General features: G+C 60.2%; 1 protein-coding gene and 2 long non-coding RNA genes across 3 annotated transcripts in view; 2 read left to right on the forward strand and 1 right to left on the reverse strand.

Moving 5' to 3' along the window:
• The window catches only part of LOC139180391 (collagen, type I, alpha 1b-like), a 3,837-nt gene extending 1,604 nt beyond the window's left edge, over positions 1–2,233 (reverse strand). The window contains exons 1-3 of the mRNA XM_070782080.1: positions 2,203–2,233; positions 1,078–1,290; positions 1–563 (exon numbers count right to left, since the gene is read on the reverse strand). The exon at positions 1–563 is cut by the window's left edge and continues 415 nt beyond it. Of these exons, the coding sequence (XP_070638181.1) occupies positions 1–563; positions 1,078–1,290; positions 2,203–2,233 (807 nt within the window). The remainder of the gene's footprint in view (positions 564–1,077; positions 1,291–2,202) is intronic.
• Positions 2,234–3,971: 1,738 nt separating this feature from the next.
• Positions 3,972–8,317, forward strand: LOC139182329 (uncharacterized). The gene is made up of 2 exons (XR_011566001.1): positions 3,972–7,349; positions 7,606–8,317. It is a non-coding gene; the product is annotated as an uncharacterized lncRNA (long non-coding RNA).
• A 10,446-nt stretch (positions 8,318–18,763) lies between these two features.
• Positions 18,764–22,500, forward strand: part of LOC139182330 (uncharacterized) — a 24,571-nt gene continuing 20,834 nt past the window's right edge. Inside the window, exon 1 of the long non-coding RNA XR_011566002.1 lies at positions 18,764–18,879. This is a non-coding gene — a long non-coding RNA (uncharacterized lncRNA). The remainder of the gene's footprint in view (positions 18,880–22,500) is intronic.

Below are 22,500 nucleotides of genomic sequence, written 5' to 3' on the forward strand. Positions count from 1 at the left end.
GGAGGGCGACCGAGCCCGGTCGACCAGCCGGCCCGCCGGCACTTGGCCTCCGGAGGGCGGGCCGGCCCGGTCGACCAGCCGGCCCGCCGGCACTTGGCCTCCGGAGGGCGACCGAGCCCGGTCGACCAGCCGGCCCGCCGGCACTTGGCCTCCGGAGGGCGGGCCGGCCCGGTCGACCAGCCGGCCCGCCGGCACTTGGCCTCCGGAGGGCGGGCCGGCCCGGTCGACCAGCCGGCCCGCCGGCACTTGGCCTCCGGAGGGCGGGCCGGCCCGGTCGACCAGCCGGCCCGCCGGCACTTGGCCTCCGGAGGGCGACCGAGCCCGGTCGACCAGCCGGCCCGCCGGCACTTGGCCTCCGGAGGGCGGGCCGGCCCGGTCGACTAGCCGGCCCGCCGGCAATTGGCCTCCGGAGGGCGGGCCGGCCCGGTCGACCAGCCGGCCCGCCGGCACTTGGCCTCCGGAGGGCGACCGAGCCCGGTCGACCAGCCGGCCCGCCGGCACTTGGCCTCCGGAGGGCGGGCCCGCCCGGTCGACCAGCCGGCCCGCCGGCACTTGGCCTCTTCCTGGTCAGCTCTTGGATCGATGTGCTCTTACGGGCTCGAGTTGGCCTCGGCGGGCTGAGCCGCCAGATGGACCCGCTCTCTGACGTTTGCATTTTCTTTCCAGATGAATCGAGCTGGTTGGTTGAGGTTATGTGTGTGATGAGTGTGTGCTTTTGCCTTTTGTTTCATCGCCACAATACGAGTGCGCATTTCTAACGTGAAGGTCTTTATTTGTCATGTTGAACGTTGTTTTTGCTGAAAGAGGTCGGGGTCGGGGTCGGGGTCGCGGTCGGGGTCGGGGTCGGGGTCGGGGTCGGGGACGGGTTCACAAAAGGGGTTTCTCCTGGCACACCCAAGGAGTGGTGACAGGAGCGGGGAAGATGGCGAGTTATTTTTCGGGGCGGGAGGTCGCGCCGCCTGACGTTGGCCTGAGATCCCTCTAGGCTGGGAGTGCATTCCGCTGCCCCGTGGGTGGGGTTGTCAAGAATCCTTCCCCTCCCCCCCCGCCTGTCCCCGCTCCCCGCGTCCGTCGTACCTCGCCCAGGGACGTCCTCGAGAAGTGTCGGCGTGTCCTCTTTTCCTGTCCGCGTCGCTGACTGAGCGGAGAAACTGCGCCCTAGGATGGGCCCCGTCTTGGCAACGAGTCCCTGCTGGTCTCCCTCGGAGCTTCTAGGCTGCGGCCGGCTCTCCGGACAGCGGGTTGGTTGTCGGGCGCCACCTGCCTGTCGGTCGCTTTTTTTAGAGGGTCCTGCAGGGGGGGCGGGAGGACCACGGATGGAGCAGGCAGGCGGGGCCGGCGAACTCTTGAATGCCCTGGGGCTGTGGAAGGAGGCTGTGGGGGGAGGGGCACCTTGGGCCACAGGTCAACGGGGCGGGATGGGTTTAGCCCCCTTGGGCTTTTGTAGGTTTGGATTGGAAATCTCGTGTGGGGAAACTTGATCCATGTTGGAGGACAGCTATTTTGAACCCAAGGGAGCTGACTTCCTTCTTTGGGGCCTTGTCTCCCCCTGGGCAGGTGGGGGCTTTTCCGTCTCCCGCCAAGGATTTCAAACGACAAAGCCACGACAGAGCACGCGGATCCACTTGCTCCAGTCAGGTTCAGGGGCAGAGCGCGAGGATTCAAAGCTGGCTTGGGGACAGCAAGTCGCGCCCCTCGCCCCCCGCCCCCAGCTCAGAACACCCCCCTGTCTGCCTGCCAAAAGACCAAGTGCGGGCTGGTGGTGGCAGAGTCACCTGTCACGGACGGGAGTGGTCTGGATCGCGGAGGTGATGAACGCGCTCAGGAAACACAAGCGAATGATGCGGGATATCCATCCATGCACGTTTCTCTGTCTCCGCCCGCCCGCACACCACACCCCCCACGTGCATACCCACACACACACACTGCGTCCTCCTTGGCGCCTGGCTGCGTCTCTCTGTCTCTGCCCGCACCACCTGCAGGCACACCCTACACACCACACACACCCACCCACACACCCCCCCCCACCCCCACACGGCGTGCACACACGCATCCCCCCTCCCCACACAGCCCATAAACACCCCGCCCCCCACACGCACACCCCCTCCCCCCACACCACACACACACACACACACACACACACACACACACACTGCGTTGTCCTTTGCCTGGCTGTGTCTCTCGGCCTCTCTGTCCCCGCACCCACAGGCGGACGCCACACGCACACACCCATGCCGCCCACACCACACACACAGCCCGCCCACACACACGCAGGGCCCTTCACACCGGCCACACACCACCCACCCCCACCACCCCCTCCCCGCCCCCCCAACACACACACTGCGTTGTCCTTTGCCTGGCTGTGTCTTCTCGGCCTCTGTCTCTGCCCCCGCACCCACAGGCGGATGCCACACGCACACACCCATGCCGCCCACACGGCCCCCCGTGGCAGCTATACACAACACACTCACACCACACACCTACCCCCTCCCCCCATACACACACACACACCCCCACCCCCACACGGCGTGCACACACGCATCCCCCCCCCCCACACACACAGCCCATAAACACCCCGCCCCCCACACGCACACCCCCTCCCCCCACACCACACACACACACACACACACACACACACACACACACTGCGTTGTCCTTTGCCTGGCTGTGACGCTCTGCCTCTGTCTCTGCCCACACACCACATGCATGCCCACACGCACGCGCGGGCACACACACACACACTCTCACACCCCGCCCCGCCACCCCCGCACCACACACACCTCCCCCGCCCCGCCCCCCCCCCCCCCCACACACACACACACACTTTGTTGTCCTTTGCCTGGCTGTGTCTCTCGGCCTCTGTCTCTGCCCCTGCACCCACAGGCGCACGCCACACACACACACACACACACCCATGCCGCCCACACCACACACACACCCCGCCCACACGCAGGGCCCTTCACACCACACCCACACACCCACACACACACAGCGTTGTCCTTTGCCTGGCTGTCTCTCTCGGCCTCTGTCTCTGCCGACCCGCACCCACAGGCGCACCCCACACGCACACACCCATGCGGCCCACACGCGCCCTCGTGGCACCTATACACAACAAACCCACACCACACACGAACCACCCCCCCCCCCCACCCCAACACACTCACACGGCCACACACACCACCCACGCACTACCACCTGAGCATGCCACAACGCCACACACTGCCTCGCCCTCCCCCCCCAACACACAGACACCCGGCCCACACCACACACATACGCACACACACACACACACAGCGTTGTCCTTTGCCTGGATGTGACGCTCTGCCTCTGCCCACACACCACATGCATGCCCACACGCACGCGCGCGCACACACACACACACACTCTCACACCCCGCCCCGCCACCCCCACACCACACACACCTCCCCCCCACCTGGCCACACACACACACACCTCCCCCCCCGGCCCCCCCCCCCCCCACACACACACACTTTGTTGTCCTTTGCCTGGCTGTGTCTCTTGGCCTCTGTCTCTGACCCCGCCCCCCCAGACCCGCATCCACAGGCGCACGCCACACGCACACACCCATGCCGCCCACACCACACACACAGCCCGCCCACACACACGCAGGGCCCTTCACACCGGCCACACACCACCCACCCCCACCACCCCCTCCCCGCCCCCCCAACCCACCCCCACCACCCCCTCCCCGCCCCCCCAACACACACACTGCGTTGTCCTTTGCCTGGCTGTGTCTCTCGGCCTCTGTCTCTGCCCCCGCACCCACAGGCGGACGCCACACGCACACACCCATGCCGCCCACACGGCCCCCCGTGGCAGCTATACACAACACACTCACACCACACACCTACCCCCCCCCCCCGCCCCATACACACACACACACACACACACACACGGCCGCACACTCTCCACCCACGCAACACCACCTGGGCATGTCACAGACACGCCACACATGCCTCACCCCCCCCCACCCCGCCCCACTCTGTGTGTTCCTGTCCCCTCTTTTTCTCCTTCCTTCCTCTGTCGTCGTCCCTCTGCCTCTCGCTCCCCTCCCTCCACCTTCACAGGACAGAGTGCCTTTAAGATGAGTCTGCCTGTTTTAAACACACCCTGGACATGATGATTGCTACAGTCTGACCTGTCGCGCCTGTAACCTGGGGTGGCGGGGGGTTGTCAAACGTCCTTGGTACGCTAGGGATAGCTTTCTCTGTGGAAGGTGGAAGCCTCCCTTCCGTCCCTCACTGAAGCCAGGCAAACCGACCACAACTCAAAGCAATGGTGTTTGCCACGTGGGGCATACCTTCCATGGTCTTTACTGATGGACACGCTTCACCCAAAGCTCTTGCAAAGTTCTTCAGAACTGTCAGTCTTCCAGTCACCCGCCACCATCAGGCGAGGTGTAGAGAACCGATGGAAAAACTGGAGGGATGACTTCTTCCATGGGGTTGGATGAACTGAGGAACAGGAGGCTGAAGTGGATGCCTGACTTCTTGAGGAAAAGAGGATGGGGGGGCTGGGGCGGGGGGAGGAAGGGCAGGACGGTCCACTTAGGAGGGCTGGTTGAACATGGACACATAAACTGTACATCCAAAGAATCCACAAGCACCTACTATATACTATGCCAGCACGGGAAAGTAGACGTATGATGTTGCATGAACCTCTCCAAGGGAAAAGACTGAACACCTGAAACGAACACGACTTTGGAAACCCACCCTGGGCTTCATTTCTGCCGTGAGGGTGCTGTCGTGTGCATATCTGAGGGGATGGATGTGTCTCCCGGCCATCTTCATTCCAGCTTGTGCTTCATCCAGCCCAGCGCTCCTCATGATGTGTACTCAGCGTGTACGTTCAATAAGCAGGGTGACGATAGACAGCCTTGATGGACTCCTTTCCCTTATTTGGAACCAGCCTGTTGGGTTCTATGTCTAGTTTTCACTGTGGCTTCCTGACCTGCAGAAATACAGGGTCCTCTTTTTTTTTTTTTTTTTTTTTAAATTCCCTAACCTGAGTGAAAAGCGAGAGAGACAGAGAGAAGACAGATGGAGGGACGGGCGGGCGGACAGGCAGGCAGGCAGGCAGGAAAAAGAAAGAAAGAAAGAAAGAAAGAAAGAAAGAAAGAAAGAAAGAAAGAAAATAATGAAAGGACCTACCGTTCCACCTGTTGCTTTCCAGATACAAAGGGAAAAACAAAGGACCGAAAAGGACACGAGGTTTAAAATGGGAATTTGGAAAGATGGACATCCCCTTGGTCGCTTCATACAGCACCCCTCTCAGCAGAAGGGAATCGTCTCTCTTTTTCTCTCGACCTGGTCCTTCCAGACTTCAGAAACTCTCCGTGGAGGATTCTTATCTCCTTGGCCAGAGTGATTGCCACACGTTCCTTAGGGGCCCAGAGGATGTTTCCGTGAAACGGGGGTACACACTTCCGGATAGGAGAGTCGTGTCCTATATGTGTGTGTGTGTGTGTGTGTGTGTGTGTGTGTGTGTGTGTGTGTGTGTTGCTTTGCGTGTGGTTCTTCACCCGAGAGGGGGACTGGAGCCTGAAGTGTTCCGAGCTGCCTCCGCTATCAAACAACCCTCTCTCGGGGGGGGGAGGGACCAACGTCCCATGTTCTCTTGCCCTTCTGACGGAGAACTCAAAAGGCCCTGTGCCTGAAGCCCTGCGGATGGAAGCTAGAGGACTTGGTGAATGTTTCTGACGGAGCTTCCCTGGTGGCTCACACGGTCAAGAGTCTGCCTGCGATGCAGGAGACCCGGGTTCCATCCCCGGGCCAGGAAGGCCTCCTGGAGAAGGACATGGCAACCCGCTCCAGGGCCCGACCCTGACGTCTAAAAGTCAACCTCCTAGACTGCCTCTCCCTCTGCCGACTGGTTTCTCGAATCCGCTCCAGGGATGAACCTGTGTGTTTCCTTGGTTTCCCTACAAGTGCCTCTGAGGGAAAAAAAAAAAAAAACACAAAAAACACAAAAAACCTGATGGCTTGCACCCCAGGCCTGCTTTCCCGCACCCGTCCATCGACATCACGGCCTCCTGAGAGGAGATACGATCACTGTTTCCCTGAACGGAGGATCTGTGCTCAGAGACTCTTGCCATGACACGGAGGCTCCTACGAACTAACCTATTTCGTCCCTCCCTCCTCCTTCCCTCCTTCCTTCCTTCCTTCCTTCCTTCTGGATTTTTTTTTTTTTTTTCCTTTCTTTTTCTCTCACGTCCATGCACACGCACACGCACACGCACACGCGCCGTCTCTCATGTACACGCGTACATGCACGCACTCACACACACAGTCACCAGCTCAGCTTTTCATGGGTTCCAGGCAAGTGTCAAGAGGAGGGAAAACTGGTGGGGTCCGGAGTAGGCCGCCGTCCCCACCCCACCCCACCCCACCCCACCCCACTGCACGTGAACCTCCGTGCCCTGTGGAGTGTTTTGGAGTCAAGTGACTTAAGAGCCGGCCAGCGCCAGAGGAACGCTCTGCCCCTCCCTCCTTTTCTGTCCCTCTGAAGGCAGGCAGGGAGGAAAACCTCCTCCCACGGAGGGGAAGATGTCAAGGGACGGTGGCTGTTTCCACGCACGTCCGTGATCCTCACACGCGTGAGCGGGGTTTCCTGGGTTACCAAAAGGAGGAGACTCCTTTGGCCTGACACGAGGCGAATCTGTCCCTCGGCCTCCCTCCCCACCCCCCAGCCCCCTTCCTCCGCGCGGTGCCGAAGGGGCCGTCTCAAGGTGGAGACATGGAATGGCTGGGTGGGGCGGATCACCATTCAATAGAGAGAAGCTCGAGGCGAAGTCAGAGGCTCTGACTTGACTGGAAAGCTTTCTGCATTTGAATGAAGCTATCCGGCGAGGATATCCTGCAGGGGGAGGGTGGGGGAAGGTGGGGGTGGGGCCCACAGACAATAGCCCCTGCCTGCAGGGCCTGCTGGCCTGCCGGCCTGCCGGCCTGCCGGGCTGAAGGGGCCCTTTGGCGGCGGCGGCGGCGGCGGCGGCGGCGGCGGCGGGGCCACGACCCCGACTCCTGCAACTCGATCCCTTCAAGGAAACTTCTGGGGTGACTCCTGTCCAGGGAATACATCCAGATGGGCCTGTTTCTGAAAAAGGCCCGAGTCACAGTTGTGACAGGTTCTCTGGATCTCTTGACACATGGATTGACCTGCACCCTCCCATCCTGTCAGACCCTTTGGACACGCTTGAAGAGGTCTTTGGCCTCGGCCAGAAAACAAGCCGAGATAAACAAATACGTTTTTTGTCTGTGTTTTTGAACAGGGCGGAAAATGATGCGTGGCCGTGGATTGGAGAGAAACCTACGCCTCTCACACGCCTGAAGGCAGGAAGTTCTCAGGGGGACGGAACCTGCCTTCACTTCTCAGGGGGACTGGGACGGTCCCCTCGCCTCGCGCGCCGCCCCCCCCCCCCCCCCGCCCCCCACCCGACCCCGACCCTTAGCCCAGCCCCCCCACTCCCGTCTCCCTAACCTCACACTCCCCCACCCCACCCCCATCCCGGCCACCACCGAGGGGGGCCCGGGGAGGGATGGCTCTCTCAGCCCCGGTTCTGAGATGTCACTTGTGAAACCGCTCTAGGCCGAGATGCCAGATGGCCGCCCTGCCGCTTGGTGTCCGTCTCCATCACCCATGCCCGAAAGGCACGTGAGATCACGGACAGCACATCAGATCAGATCAGATCAGATCAGTCGCTCAGTCGTGTCCGACTCTTGGCGACCCCATGAAGCGCGGCACGCCAGGCCTCCCTGTCCATCACCAACTCCCGGAGTTCACTGAGACTCGCGTCCATGGAGTCAGTGATGCCATCCAGCCATCTCCTCCTCTGTCGTCCCCTTCTCCTCCTGCCCCCAATCCCTCCCAGCATCAGAGTCTTTTCCAATGAGTCAACTCTTCGCGTGAGGTGGCCAAAGGACTGGAGTTTCAGCTTTCGCATCAGTCCTTCCGAAGAAATCCCTGGGTTGGTCGCCTGCAGAATGGACTGGTTGGATCTCCTTGCGGTCCAAGGGACCCTCAGGAGTCTTCTCCAACACCACCATTCTCTCAAAAGCATCCATTCTTTCGGCGCTCAGCCTTCTTCACGGTCCAACGCTCACATCCATACATGACCACAGGAAAAACCGTAGCCTTGACTGGACGAACCTTTGTTGGCAAAGGAATGTCTCTGCTTTGGAATATGCTATCTAGGTGGGTCATCACTTTCCTTCCAAGGAGTAAGCGTCTTTTAAGTTCATGGCTGCAGTCACCATCTGCAGTGATGTTGGAGCCCAGAAAAATAAAGTCTGACACCGTGTCCACTGGTTCCCCATCTATTTCCCATGAAGCGATGGGACCGGATGCCGTGATCTTCGTTTTCTGAATGTGGAGCTTTAAGCCCACTTTTTCACTCTCCTCTTTCACTGTCATCAAGAGGCTCTTGAGTTCCTCTTCACTTTCTGCCATGAGGGTGGTGTCATCTGCACATCTGAGGTGATTGATAGTTCTCCCGGCAATCTTGGTTCCAGCGTGTGTGTCTTCCAGTCCAGCGTTTCTCATGATGTTCTCTGCGTATAAGTTAAATACACAGGGTGACGATAGACAGCCTTGACGAGCTCCTTTTCCTATTTGGAACCAGTCTGTGGTTCCATGTCCAGTTCGAACTGTTGCTTCCTGACCTGCGTACAGATTTCTCAAGAGGCAGGTCAGGTGGTCTGGTATTCCCATCTCTTCCAGAATTTTCCACAGTTTACTGTGATCCACACCGTCAAAGGCTTTGGCATAGTCAAGAAAGCAGAAATAGATGCTTTTCTGGAACTCTCTTGCTTTTTCCATGATCCAGCGGAGGTTGGCAATCGGATCTCTGGTTCCTCTGCCTTTTCGAAAACCAGCTTGAACATCAGGAAGTTCACGGTGCACATATTGCTGAAGCCTGGCTTGGAGAATTTTGAGCATGACTCTACTAGCGTGTGAGATGAGTGCAAGTGTGCGGTCGTGTGAGCATTCTTTGGCATTGCCTTTCTTTGGGATCGGAATGAAAACGGACCTTTTCCAGTCCTGTGGCCACTGCTGAGTTTTCCAAATGTGCTGGCATATTGAGTGCAGCACTTTCACCGCATCGTCTTTCAGGATTTGGAAGAGCTCCACTGGCATTCCATCACCTCCACTAGCTTTGTTCGTAGTGATGCTTTCTAAGGCCCACTTGACTTCACATTCCAGGATGTCTGGCTCTAGGTCAGGGATCACACCATCGTGATTATCTGGGTCGTGAGGATCGTTTTTGTAAGGTTCTTCTGTGTATTCTTGCCATCTCTTCTGAATATCTTCTGCTTCTGTTGGGTCCATACCATTTCTGTCCTGTATCGAGCCCATCTTTGCATGAAATGTTCCTTTGGTATCTCTTGAGTTTCTGGAAGAGATCCCTAGTCTATCCCATTCTGTGCTTTTCCTCTATGTCTTTGCATTGATCGCTGAAGAAGGCTTTCTTATCTCTTCTTGCTATTCTTTGGAACTCTGCATTCAGATGTGGGTATCTTTCCTTTTCTCCTCTGTTTTCGCTTCTCTTCTCCTCACAGCTATGTGTAAGGCCTCCCCAGACAGCCATTTTGGTTTGTGGCATTTCTTTTCCATGGGGATGGTCTTGATCCCTGTCTCCTGTTCAATGTCACGAACCTCATTCCACAGTTCACACGGACAGCACGTAGCGCGCCCAGAACACACAACAGGATCCTCCTGAACCCAGAACGGCGATTGTTATGGATCCACGTGGAGGGCGTCGATATCCCCACCTGATGCGTGAATAGGAGTCACACAGACTCGATGGGTTTGAGCTTGGATGGGGTGCCCTATCCGGAGAGATCACGTGGGTCAGAAAGCACACACGGAACAGAGCAAAACCAAAGACCACAGCCAAGTCGAGGGAGGGCTGAACCCGAGGACCTCACCGGTCCCGTGGCATCACGTGCCGTACACGGCCTCTCTCGATGGCCGAGAGGGACGTGGAATGTATGTGTCCCCGTATTGGTGTGTCGTGCCCGAAACCACGCCACGGAGAGGGATCGTGTCTGATGCTCATCATCGCTCAAAAGATACGTACACCGGGTCTCTTTAGAAAACGATGGAAGGATATCTTTGCATGCCAAAGGGTGTGACGTGGGAAAGACACATCCAAGTGGAATCAGCGTGGCCGAGAGAGCTCCCCCAAATAGAGAGGGGAGGCCATCGAGGAAGAGGTCCGTGTGTCTCAGTCTGGATGGAATGTCCACTTGGAGCACTGACTGGGTCCCAGAGGCCTCCAGATCATCTAAGGAAACAGTGTTCCCGAAATTCAAGATACCTCTCACACCCTCCCCTTTCCCTAAATACCTTGTGACCGTCTACCCTGGAAGAAGAAACATGTCCCTTGTTGCATGACAGCAAATCCTAATTGCCCTCAGCTGGCTTGACAACCTCACGAGGTTCAGCTTTCTAGGCCCCTGACTCTTTCCTGTGGAACATTCCCTGGGTTTTATTGAAATCTGTGTCCCTGCATGGCAATATCTAAGACCCTCCCCCCCACCCCCCCCACCCCCCCCCCACCCCCCCCACACACAATAAAGCTTTCTTTTCTTTTTTCTTTCTTTCCTTTTTTTTTTTTTGGCGTGCAGCCAATACTGACCATTCATTGAAAGATAATAAAACTAGGTGATGTTATGTGTTTCATGTCCCGGTGTATTGAAATAGAATGTTCTTCGTTAAGGACATACAACATCCTCTGTTCTAACGTGTACAGAATGGTGACTTGATGCACCTGTCTGTTGCAAAAGAATCATTCATGACCACCCAAGCGGTAGCTCATAGCTTGATCACAACCCATACATGTCATGACTGTATGCGAAAGAAAGTGAAGTCACTCAGTCGTGTTGGACTCTTTGCGACCCCACGGACTGTAGCCTACCAGGCTCCTCCGTCCATGGAATTTTCCAGGCAAGACTACTGGAGTGGGTTGCCATGTCCTTCTTCCATTGTATGGGAAGTGAATGCGTCATGTCCACGGTCATGGCGACTTTCGAATAGGATAATGCTGCTGCTGCTGCTGCTGCTGCTGCTGCTGCTGCTGCGTCGCTTCCGTCGTGTCCGAATCTGTGCGACCCCGTAGACGGTAGCCCGCCGGGCACCCCCGTCCCTGGGGTTCTCCAGGCAAGAACACTGCGGTGGGTTGCCGTGTCCTTCTCCAAGGCGTGAAAGGGAAAACGGGAAGGGAAGTCGCTCCGTCGTGTCCGACTCTGTGCGACAACGTGGACTGCGGCCTACCGGGCTCCTACCGGGCTCCTCCGTCCACGGGATTTTCCGGGCAAGAGGACTGGAGTGGGGTGCCGTTGCCTTCTCCGAATATGAGACGACGATAATACCAATACTATTCTTTAGAATCACCGTGCTCTTTGTGACGTAGACAGTATATATGTACCTTATCCGTGAAGTTCCCCCCCGCCCGCCGTTACATCGGCATCTTCCCATGTCTCCCTCCCCCAGCCGCTCTGTGATGATCGTTTTCCTTGTTTTAGGTGGCCTTGCATGGCATGTCAGTGACAGGAGAAACTCTTTTTCTTTCTCTACCTGACTTCTTCATTGGGCATCACTCCCTAAGTCCCATCCATGCGATCACGATGTAAGACTGTGTTCATTCCTGGGGCTACCTGGGACACCTAGATCTCCCTATCGATCGATCTCTACCTGGATCGTGTATCTTCTTGATCTAGTCTTCCCTTGATGGACACTTGGGCTGGGTCCCCATCTTGACTCTTGTGAATGGATGCTGCGATGGACCTGGGAGTGCAGGCCTCTCTCTGCGAGTTTCAGGTTTTATTTTCTTTCGAGGTCTACCCAGAAGTGAGATGGTTGGCAGGATCCATCCTCTCTCCACCGAGACTCGTGTCTAAGTCCTTCTGAGGTGACCCGGTTGCTGCTGCTGCGGCTGCCGCTAAGTCGCTTCCGTCGTGTCCGACTCTGTGCGACCCCATAGCCGGCAGCCCGCCAGGCTCCCCCCTGTCCCTGGGATTCTCCAGGCGAGAACACTGGAGTGGGTTGCCACGGCCTTCTCCGATGCGTGGAAGGGAAAAGGGAAAGGGAAGTCGCTCGGTCGTGTTCGACTCTTCCCGACCCCGTGGACCGCGGCCTACCGGGCTCCTCCGCCCATGGGAGTTTCCAGGCGAGAGGACTGGAGTGGGTTGCCGTGGCCTTCTCCGGTGATCCGGGGAGCGATCCGTGCTTTCCCAATAGACGCCGTTTGAATCCACGCGACTGCGTACGTCTTAGGGAATACGGCGACGACGGCGACGACCCAAACGCTCCCGTGAGCACCGTGGAACCGGAGGGTGTGTCCTCGGGATGATTCCCCGGTGCCAGCTTTCCACGGCTCGTACGCGTCCACGAGCCCCCTGCGGTCGGCATGTCATTCGATAGACACGGAACCACGGTTGTCGCGGACCGGGGTTGCCTAGGTGCCAGTCGATCCCCAGATGAGTGGAGGGATGACAGAGTCCTTAGGGAACAGAGCGGAGACCCAGAGAATGATTTCCACGAGACGAGGGCGGTGAGACGAGAAGAACGACGGGAAGTGGTGCCCGGGGAGCCGGACATGGTCGAACAGGAAAGAAAACGTGTCAGACGAGACGAGAGGGGAGAAGGATTCCAAGTCAGTGGAGCAGCACGGGGGAGACAGGCCCAGAAGATGCGAGCGGATGCTGGGGGCACGGCACACCTGGACCCGTGAGCGCGCAGGGAGCCGAGAGGGATGGCCGACCATCGCCTGCAGGTCCGCGTGGGCCGATCTCCAGGGCCCGGACTGTGAGGGACTTCGTGAGAACAGTCACGCTCACGGTGCCCACGGGTCACGTCTCCACGGTGCTCTCAGCACTGTACGGAGAGCTCCCCGCGCTGCCCATGGCACAGTGAGCTAGGGTTTCTTTATGTGTATCGACAGAAGATTCAGGGAGCTTCCCGAGTGACGGGACTAGGTATTGGCCGCTCGCGTCCGATCTCAGGCAGGCCGTCTCGCTCGACGATCGTTGGACGTATTTGATGTCTGTGGGGGCGTGCTCTGTGTGTCTTCGTGGCCGTGCAAGCTGTTCTCTCTCTGTGGAGAGAGGGGGTCGCTCTACGGTCGTGTGTCTGGGCTTCTCGTGGCTGTGGTTCCTCTTGGGGGGCAGGGGCGCCGGGGCACGTGGGCTTCCGTGGCTGCTGGGTGTGGGCTCAACACTCGCAGCGGCCAGGATCTAGAGCACAGACTCCATCACCGAGGCGTATGGGTAGCGTGCGGGCTCTTCCCGGACCGGGGGCGAAACCCACGTCTCCTGCATGGGCACGGGATCGTTGACCACGGGGCCCCCGGGGAAGCCCCAGTCCCGAACTCGAGACGGATCTCTGGACGTCACCCGCTTTTTCTTGGAGAGGTTCGAAACGATCGGGCCAGGGAGAAGGACACAACCTGGACGTCCTTTCGATGGGATCCCTGAGTCCAGGAGGAGCCGTGCAGACGCCGATAAGGGAGGAAGGGGATGATTTTGCCTTTTTGTAAGGTGAGGATTGGACTCCTCGCAGTCCACACTCCTGTTCCCACCGCTCCCCTCCGGGAACTGGAGTTCGAATCTAGGTGGGCCTCTGAGCACACACCTGGCCGGGCTCCATCATGCCGGGTTGACCTTCGGTGCTCACACACCGGCACGCTTGCTGCCTCTCGACGTGTCCTAGAGAAGAAGACATCGGATTCCGTATCAGATCAGCTTCTTTGATGAGCGACGGCACGACAGCCACAGCAAGTGGGATGGATACACACAAACGTTGGTTTCTTTTGGACTATGAGCCCACCTCTGTTCGTGTGTGTGTGTGTGTGTGTGTGTGTGTGTGAGAGAGAGAGAGAGAGAGAGAGAGAGAGAGAGAGAGAGAGAGAGAGAGAGAGAGATGCCTTGGTGGTTCTAAAGCAAGAAGCACTGAGGAGTGAAGACATTCTCGAACGAACATATTTTCCTTCATTTCAGTCGTGATGGTCCAATGAGTTGGAGGACGACGTGGACTGTTTCGGGGTAGATGAGTTTAGAAGGCTGTGAAGGGACTTCCCTGCCTGGTGGTCCAGTGGTGAAGAATCCACCTGCCGATGAGGCAGGGGACAGGGTGTTTTCGATCGATCCCTGATCCGGGAAGATGCCGCCGGGCTCCGGGCAGGTTCGAGATGAACCTACAGAATGGACGGACAGTGCCAGGCGTGAAGGCGAGGGCAGGCAGACGGGGGACTCTGGACGAGGATGACGGACACGGACGGACACGGACGCCTCCGTTGTAGGTGGGCTGTGGCCGGCCGGCACGCTCCTCTGGGGCAGGATGTTCCTAGGACCGTTGGGGAGCGTGCCCGTGCGCGCCCGTGGGAGGAGCAGGGGACCGAAGGGAACTCTCTGTCCTCTCTGCTCCACGGGGCCCGCGGCACCCTAATCGGCTCCAAGAGAGGATGCCTCCGATGGAGAGACAAACCCACACGTGAGGGACCCTCCCTTCTGGTTCACTTGGACTCGGAAAGCGTGACGGTCAGGTTCACTCAGTGCTCTGGATGTCTGTGCTTCCTGAGATCCCGGCCTACTCACGGGAAGGACCCGCGGAGCCGGATGAGATCTCCCTCTGCACGGCGGCGGCGGCTCCAGGGTGCACACGTTTCAGTGGCTACGGCTTGTGGACATCGATCGCACCGAGAGCCTAACCCCCGGTGTGCCAGACGCCTGTGTCCACGATGGGTGAACAGTTCTAAGTGTGGGAAGCCCCACACTTGCCACTGCCTGTTCGATCTGCAGGGACTCTGCGAAGCACAAACGTGCCCGGTCTCCTGACCGATCGATCCCCTTTTCGGAGCCAGCCTGGTGCGTGATCTCTTTTCCAGGCCGCAGGCACACACTGGCGCTGGGGAGCTGTGTTCCTGTTCCTCCTCCTCCTCCTCCTCCTCCTCCTCCTCCTCCTCCTCCTCCTCCTCCTCCTCCTCCTCCTCCTCCTCTCTGCCCCCACCCTTCCCCCCACACGCAGGCTCCCCCACCCCGCCTGGCCCCGGCCCGTCCGGGTCTCCCCCACCCGCGGAAAAGGCCAGGAAAAACATGGTCCCTGAACGACGCAGCTGAGAAACAGTGCAAGTCCACTCGGATGCGGTTAGGAGACACCTGAGCATACCTAGGCCAACACTGCCACCGTGTGGGGTGAGAGGCCAGCGCGAGGGGAGCTCGACAGTTCAGAGGAGGGGGAAGAGGAGCAGGAGGGAGAGAGGGGGGGTGGGCGGGGGGCTTGGGGTGGAGTGGGGGTGGGGTGGGGGGGGGGAGGGACAGGCTGAAGCTGTCTCAGGGCGATGACGTGGATGAAAACGTTCCCCTTCGGAAGGGCGCTCCAAAGAGATCGTGGCGGCGGGACCTGGAGAGCACAAAGGGCTTCGTTTTGGAGGCTGATCTTCAAGCTGGGAGTCGGGGGGTGGGGTGGGGGAGGGGAATCATCCAGACAGAGGAAAGACACCAGGCCGAGAAGGCAAGAGAGATTCTTTACACAAGTGAATCGGATGCTTTTCTGTCCATGTGTTCCCTAATCACACCATCACGGAAATCCAGCCAGCCAGCCAGCCACCCACCATCGTTTCGCTCCTTTCCTGTTCTCTACATTTTGAACGGCGAGTGAGGGAGAGAGTCTTTCAATGGTTTGAGAGGAGTTTGGAATGTCGTGGGACCATGGTACTTTTCAGCCATGGATGAACGTGACGGCTTCTTTTGTCCGCTTCGGCGTTCAGGGTTATCCCCAACTCCCCCTGCCGAGTGAGGCCTGTGTGTCGCTGTGTGCTGGAGGACACCGTGCTGTCCCCATCTTGATCTTGGACTGAACAAAACCACCGTTGGGAGTGTGTTCGGTTGCTTGGCTTCGTTTCCTTTCCCTATGGCACTCACCTGACCGTCCTGTCCACTCTTGGGATCTTTCATCTCCTCCTCCCCCTCAAGGCAATCGGGTCCTTTTCTTTCTCCTCCTCCTGCTCCTCCTCCTCCTCCTCCTCCTCACCCTAGTTTCTCCCCCCACGCCCCCCCCCCCACCCCACACACACAAGTCCCACTCTTCTCAAACGGACGTCTAACTGACTGCCAACGTTTACTTTTGCCTTCTTTCCTTCCTTCCTTCCTTCCTTCCTTCCTTCCTTCTTCCTTTCCTTTTTCTTTGGGGGGGGGGGGGCGGGCGTTCCCCCTTTAATTTTCAGCTCTACAGACGATGTTTTAGTGTAGCACATGACACAGCCATCACCAGGATACATCTAGTTAGTGACTGTCCGTCACCACCTGGTGTCACGGCAAATGACATTTGGTGTGATGACGTGCCCGTGACTCATGTATTTCATAAGTGGAAGGTTGCACCACTTCGTCTGTCTCCCTCGCCAGGGGCACTCACTCATTCTCTCCTCACCCCCGCCTCCCCCCCCCCCCCCACCCCGCCCTGCACAGTTCCCCCTCCCCCGCCCCTCCCTCCTCTGGCCAGCCCCCCCCCCCCCCCCACCCCCGTGTGTTCCTTTGTAGTATGTCTGAGCCTGTTTCTGTTTGGTTCTGTTCTGTTCACCGTGTATGGTTTGGTAGGTTCTGCATGGAAACGACTGATCTGAGGTATTTCATGTAGCATAATACCCTCTAAAGGTCTCTCCAGGTTCCTGCAGACTGTGAGATTTCATTCCCTTCTGGTGGTTGAGTCCCATTCCTCTGTGTGTGTGTGTGTGTGTGTGTGTGTGTGTGTGTGTGTCTGCATGCGCGTGAGCACGCGTGCACGTGAATAGATCCAGGCATAGGCACACAGACAGAGTTCTATCATGATGTGTGTACGGAAGTCGACCTAGGTATAGGGGTCGATCCCACACATGCACACATCCGTATCTTCTTTGTCCCTTCCCTCCGTGGGCACCCTGTGGAGTTGCTGGGTTGGGTCGAATGGGGGAATCTTTGGGGGAGTGTACATCGCAGGACTCTTTTCCCTAGGGATGTGGTTTCTCTGTCTGTGAGGCGCCAGGGGATGAGATCTGATCTCTCTGAGTCCGCCCACAGTTTTCTCAGCTGCAGAAAAAACGCGTTCGATCCATCAGGAGCCACTGTCCTCTGATGGTTCGAACTTGCTGTCGTGATTGCGATTCCCGGCTCCTGGGCCTTTCCCCTCCGAATGAGAAGGATCATTGTCCAGGGAAACGCCCCGGGGTGGGGTGCTTCCGTGAGCCCGCCCCCACCCCCAGGAGCCCCAGCTCAGCCCAGCCCAGCCCAGCCCTGCCGTGGATGTGTGTTCTACCTTGTGCTTCTGGGTGTCTGCCTGTTCCACCTTTCTTTGGAAGGAAGGGGTCTGTTCGGGCCTCCTGCCCACTTCGCTCATCGGGGGTTGTTTCCCTTTTGGAGGTTGAGGTGTCTGACGCCTTGATCGGTGTTGGACAGAAAAGCCCCTTTTGCAATATGCTTGTGCTTTCCCCGGACGGACGGACAGACAGACAGACAGACAGACACACACACACACACACACACACACACACACACACACACACACACACACACACACGGATGTGTGTTTCCGCCCGGGTATGTACGTGTGTGTCTGTGAGTATTTATGTGTACGAATGTACACCTATAGATACGCACACCACACACGCGCGCACGTAGACATCCACGCAGACACATGGGTATAGATGCACATATACACTGATGCACATGTACATGTACGTATACACACGCGCGTTTGCGTATGCGTATACATGTGTGTGCATCTATGCACATCGATCTGTGTATAGGCACTCTAGATGCACACGGGCACCTGTACATACGTACATGCGTGCACGTCTACGTATATATACACACGTGTGTACGTAGGCACAGATTCACGCGTGCGTCTGTGTGGACGTACATACGCTCTCTGTAGGCGTCTGCGTATGCGTCCGTACGTATGTATACGTGTGTACATACACGTGTGCACATACACAGGCAGATACGTGTGTCTATGCAAGCATGCACGTACGGGTACGCATAGACGTGCATCCACACCTGTGCGCAGACATCACACGTATACACACTATACGTGCGTCTAGATGCGTTGACACGTCCGCGTGTATGTGTGTGTGTGTGCCTATGTATCCCGACGTCTCTGCACATGTGAGCATGTGTGTTCACGCCTGTGTCTATCCGTGTACGTATGTGTATAGATGCCTCTGCGTATATACACGCAAGCATACACGCACACTAGAAACGCCTAGGCATACACGTGCGCACACAGACACGTGCGTGTACGTGAGCATGCCCTTCGTACGTGTGTGTTTATACGCCTGCGTGCACGTATATATAGACGCGATTACGTGTGCGTATACATATGTACACGTGTATACCCACATGTGTATGCGTTCTCCCTCTCCCTCTCCCTCTCCCTCTCCCTCTCCCTCTCCCTCTCCCTCTCCCTCTCCCTCTCCCTCTCCCTCTCCTCTCTCTCTCTGACTTTTAAGCTGCCAGGACAGTTCCACGAGTTGACTTTCCTGCCTGGTGGTTTTGTCTCATTTCGTTTCTGAGCTACATGAAAAAGTTATGTATTCATTGAGGTGGCTGTTGTCACGGGACCCGGGGTTTATTTAGTGGATCCCTATGGACTCCGTCCTCCTCACCAGCACGCCCCTCAATACCACCCCCCCCACACCCTCCCCGCAACCCCCCAACCCCCCACCCCCCCGCAGCCCTGCCACCCCAGACCTCCCAGGCCGTCCGCCTTTCCGCTGTTTGTGGCCAGTGGTGTTGAAATCCATGTTCTCCTGACCTCAAGTGCACTTTCCCCACCCACCCGCGCATGCTTGTGTGTGTCGTCTCTGGACTTTGTCACGGTGTCTCTACCCAGGTTGAGTTTTGTTTTCTCTTCTTGGGGGTCCGAGTGTCTCCTTCTTTTCCTTTCTTACTCCTAGGCTTGTGTGTCTGTGTCCGTGTCTGCTTTCGAAAGTCCTGCTTTGTTCTCCCAGCAGCGCTTGCCTGGTTTCGCTTTGCCGGTCCCTCCCTCCCTCCCTCCCTCCTTCCCTCCTTTTCTCCCTCCCTCCCTCCCGCCCCCCTCTTTCGGGGGGCCGGGGGCCGGGGGTTCCTGGGATGTCACTGGTGCCCCCTCTCTCCGCCCACCCCGCCCCGAGCCCCCGCCGCCCGCCCGCCCGCCCGCCCGCGTCTCCGTGGAATGTCCCCCCACCACCCTGGAATCGCGTGGCGGGGGGGGGGCGGGGATCGCGGCTCTTTCGTGGCAGCCTCCAGGGGAGAGATCTCCCGGCTCCTCTCCCTTCCTCTGCGGCCGGGGTCGCGTCGCGTCGCGTCGCTCGGCGGCGGAGGCTCCGGGCCGAGCTCGGGCGTTTGGGCGGCCGGCGCTGTGGCGTCCCCGGCGGCCGGCGACAGCGACCCGTCCTCGGGACGTTCGAGCCGGTTGTCGGGAGCCACCTGGCGGCCGCTTGTATATTGTCCCTCCCCCTCCGGAGCTTCGGCGAGCCCTTCAGGAGGGTTGTGACTCAGCCGCCGGGCCCGAGGCAGAGCTCTCAGACACCGGCTATGCTGGCGGCGACAGTCCCGGTGGCGCCGAGGCCTAGGGACGTCCTGCTGTCGCCGGAGATTGGTTCTCTAGGTTTCTGAGGAGGGTGATCGTCGCGGCGCTCCGGGGCCGGGCTCTGGGGTGGCCGGACCGGGTCGACCAGCATCTCCCCGTGCCCCTGTGGCCGCGGAGAAGGACCGGCCGGACCCTCCCTGGGCCGGGCCGCCGCGGTGGGCAGGGAGAGGGTCTTCCCTGCCCGGAGCGCCTGGACTCGGGCTCGGCGGTCCGGACTCCTCCTGGGCCGCCCTCAGGAGCGTTTGCTTCGCCCTCGGCCCCGCTCCGGAGGTGGGGACCCGCCCGCCGGAGTCGTGAGGGTTGACGGGGAGAGGCGGGCGCGTGTGCGGCCGCCCCCCCCCCCCCCCACCCCCCACCCCAACCCGTGGGGTCCGGTCGCCCGAGGCGTCTCCTGGCACACATGCTGTTTCTTTTTCAAAGTCCCGATGGGTCCGGAGACGTGGATGGACCGGACCCTGCTTCCGCGGGTGGCCGGGGAGGGCGCGCCCGACCCTTCAGCGTGCCTTCGTGGGTCTCGGTCGTCGGATGCGACTTTGTCTCACCCCTCCCCACCTCCCTGAATCCCGGTCAGGAGGTGGGGACCGGCTCGGGCCGTCCTGGGTGCCCCATCTAGGACGGTCTGGGTCCCGCCCGGGCGCGGTCCCTGGTCGGGGCCCGCTCGTCTCGTTGGAGGCGCCGCGCTGACGGTTCTTCCTTCTTGTTTCTTGATGCTCATCGAAGCCAAATCCCCGTTCGGAGACTCCGACGGACCGGTACCCCTACCCGTGTGGGCGAAGCGGGAGAGGGCGCCCCCGGCCAGCTCCCTCTCCCTTGGTGGGTGTCCGCGCCCCCACTTTGGCCATCGCGCGCCCCCTCCCCCTGCTCCCCTTCCCCCGGTCGACCAGATGACTCCCCCCCCCCCCCCCCCCCCCCCCCCCCCCCCCGCCACGAGAGCTCCGGGCCTGGTGTTTATGGGGTAGCGCTGGGGACAGGTGGCCGGGCCAAGGTTCCGGGGGTCCTCCATGCGAGTCGTGGATGGGCCCCGCTGTCGGCTGCTGTCATTTCGTCGCCCTTAATGGGCCTTTTTTACCACCAGGTAAGTGCTGACACGGTCTGCTTCGGTGTCTGCCGCCGAAGAAACTTTGGGTCTCTGGATGTACGCGGGGCTCTGGGCCTTCGGGCCGCCAGCTCTGGTCGCCGGTTCGGCCCTTGCCGCTGGAGCCGCCCGCCTGGGCCTGTGCGCCGGCTCCTGTGTGGCGTTGTCTGGCTGACCCGACTCGTGGTGCCACCTCCGGTCTCTGGGCGACCCGAGGGCGGCGGGGCGAGGCGCTGTGGGTCTTCTACCCTGTGCGCTCCCCGCTGCGGGCACCCGGTGAAGGCTGAGATGCGACCCCCGCCCTGTGGGCTCCGTGCCACGTGTCAGGCGTTCTCGAACCTCCTGGGGTCGTGGGCCGCTCTCGCCTGAGGCGAGGTGGGGGGCGGAGGTTGCCGGTGAGGCTTAAAGCGGGCCCCTCTGGTGACTGTCCTCGCCGTGCCTTCCCCCCGCTCCACCTTGGCTCATCCGATCGATGTGGTGTGGTCGTGCTCTCCCGGGCCGGGCCTAAGCCGTGCCAGACGAGGGACAGGTGTTCCCGGTGAACGTGTCTGCTCTTCTCGGTCTGTCCGCGGGGCCCCTCGCCTGACTTTTCCCCCCTGGCCGTCGGGGAGGGGGAGGAAGGCGGGGGCTGGGTTGCGGCCTCTGGCCCTGACCTTCGGTCTCCTGTCCCCCGCCTCGGGTGGCGTCAGTGGGGGCCGTGGGTCTTCTGACACAGCAGATGCTCTCGCTTCGCCTTCCCGGCGTGTGCTCCGCGAGCGGCCCTCCCCGCGGTGGGGAGGGCTGTACCGCTGCTGCGCTGCGCCCCCCCGCGCGGGTGCGCGAGCGTGCCTCGTTGGACCCTCGGTGGTGCCCCTGGAGCGCTCCAGGTCGTCGCTCAGGTGCCTGAGGCCGAGCGGTGGTGTCGTTTCCCTTAAGCCCGGTGTCCTCCTCGGGTCCCCACCGCGGTGGTGTGTGTGTGTGTGTCCCGTGAGTGGGCTCTCTTTTGGGGGGGGGGTCGAGGCGGTAGGAGAGGCGTGCCTGTTCCCCTCGTCGTCGAGGCTGACGGGTGAGGCCTTGCAGGGGACGGGACGCGGGCTCTGCGCTGGCCCCGGCCACGCAGACGCTCCTGTGTTGGTGCTCCGCCTACCTGTACCGCAGACCCCTCCCACCCCAGCTGAGGACTGGTGGCTCGTGGAGCGCCTCCGTGGGCCCGAAGGAGAGAGACGATCCGGGTGAGGGGCGGCGAGCCCTCGGTGAGAAAGCCTTCTCTAGCGATCCGAGAGGGAGCCTTGGGGTATCGGACCCCCCAGCTGCTGCCCCTCCTGCGTGCGCAGTGGCCGCCGTGGCGGCTGCCAAGAGCGCGTGGGCAGAACACCCCGCCCCCCACCGCCCCTCTGGGGGCGGTGGGGGGCGGGTGCGCCGGCCCCGCGGTGGGGCCGTGTGCCGCTCGTTGCCTACCGCGGCCCGCGCCTCCCCCCTTCGAGTTGGGGGAGGGTCCCGCTGGGCCCCGCCGGGCGTCCGGCAGGTGCGGGGGGACCGGAGCGTGCGTGCGCCGCGTGTGCGCGCGGTCGGCCCCCGCGGTGTGGTGAGCCTTGGGGCAAAGGGGGGAAGGTGTTGGGGGCGCGACGTCCGGTCGGCCCCGGCTTCCCCAGCCCCGCAGCCGTGGTGCGGGAGAGCCTGTCGCGCCCGCCCTCTCCCCACGAGCCGCAGCCGGTGGCGGCGTGCGGTCACGGTCGGGGCCGCCTCGCTCGAGAGCGTGATCCCCAGGATGTCGAGCCTCGGGGTGGCAGACTTAGATCGGAAGACGGATCTGTCGAGGACGGATGGCG

This window comes from Bos indicus, chromosome 3 (genome assembly GCF_029378745.1).
Source record: "Bos indicus isolate NIAB-ARS_2022 breed Sahiwal x Tharparkar chromosome 3, NIAB-ARS_B.indTharparkar_mat_pri_1.0, whole genome shotgun sequence".
Lineage (NCBI taxonomy): Eukaryota > Metazoa > Chordata > Mammalia > Artiodactyla > Bovidae > Bos > Bos indicus.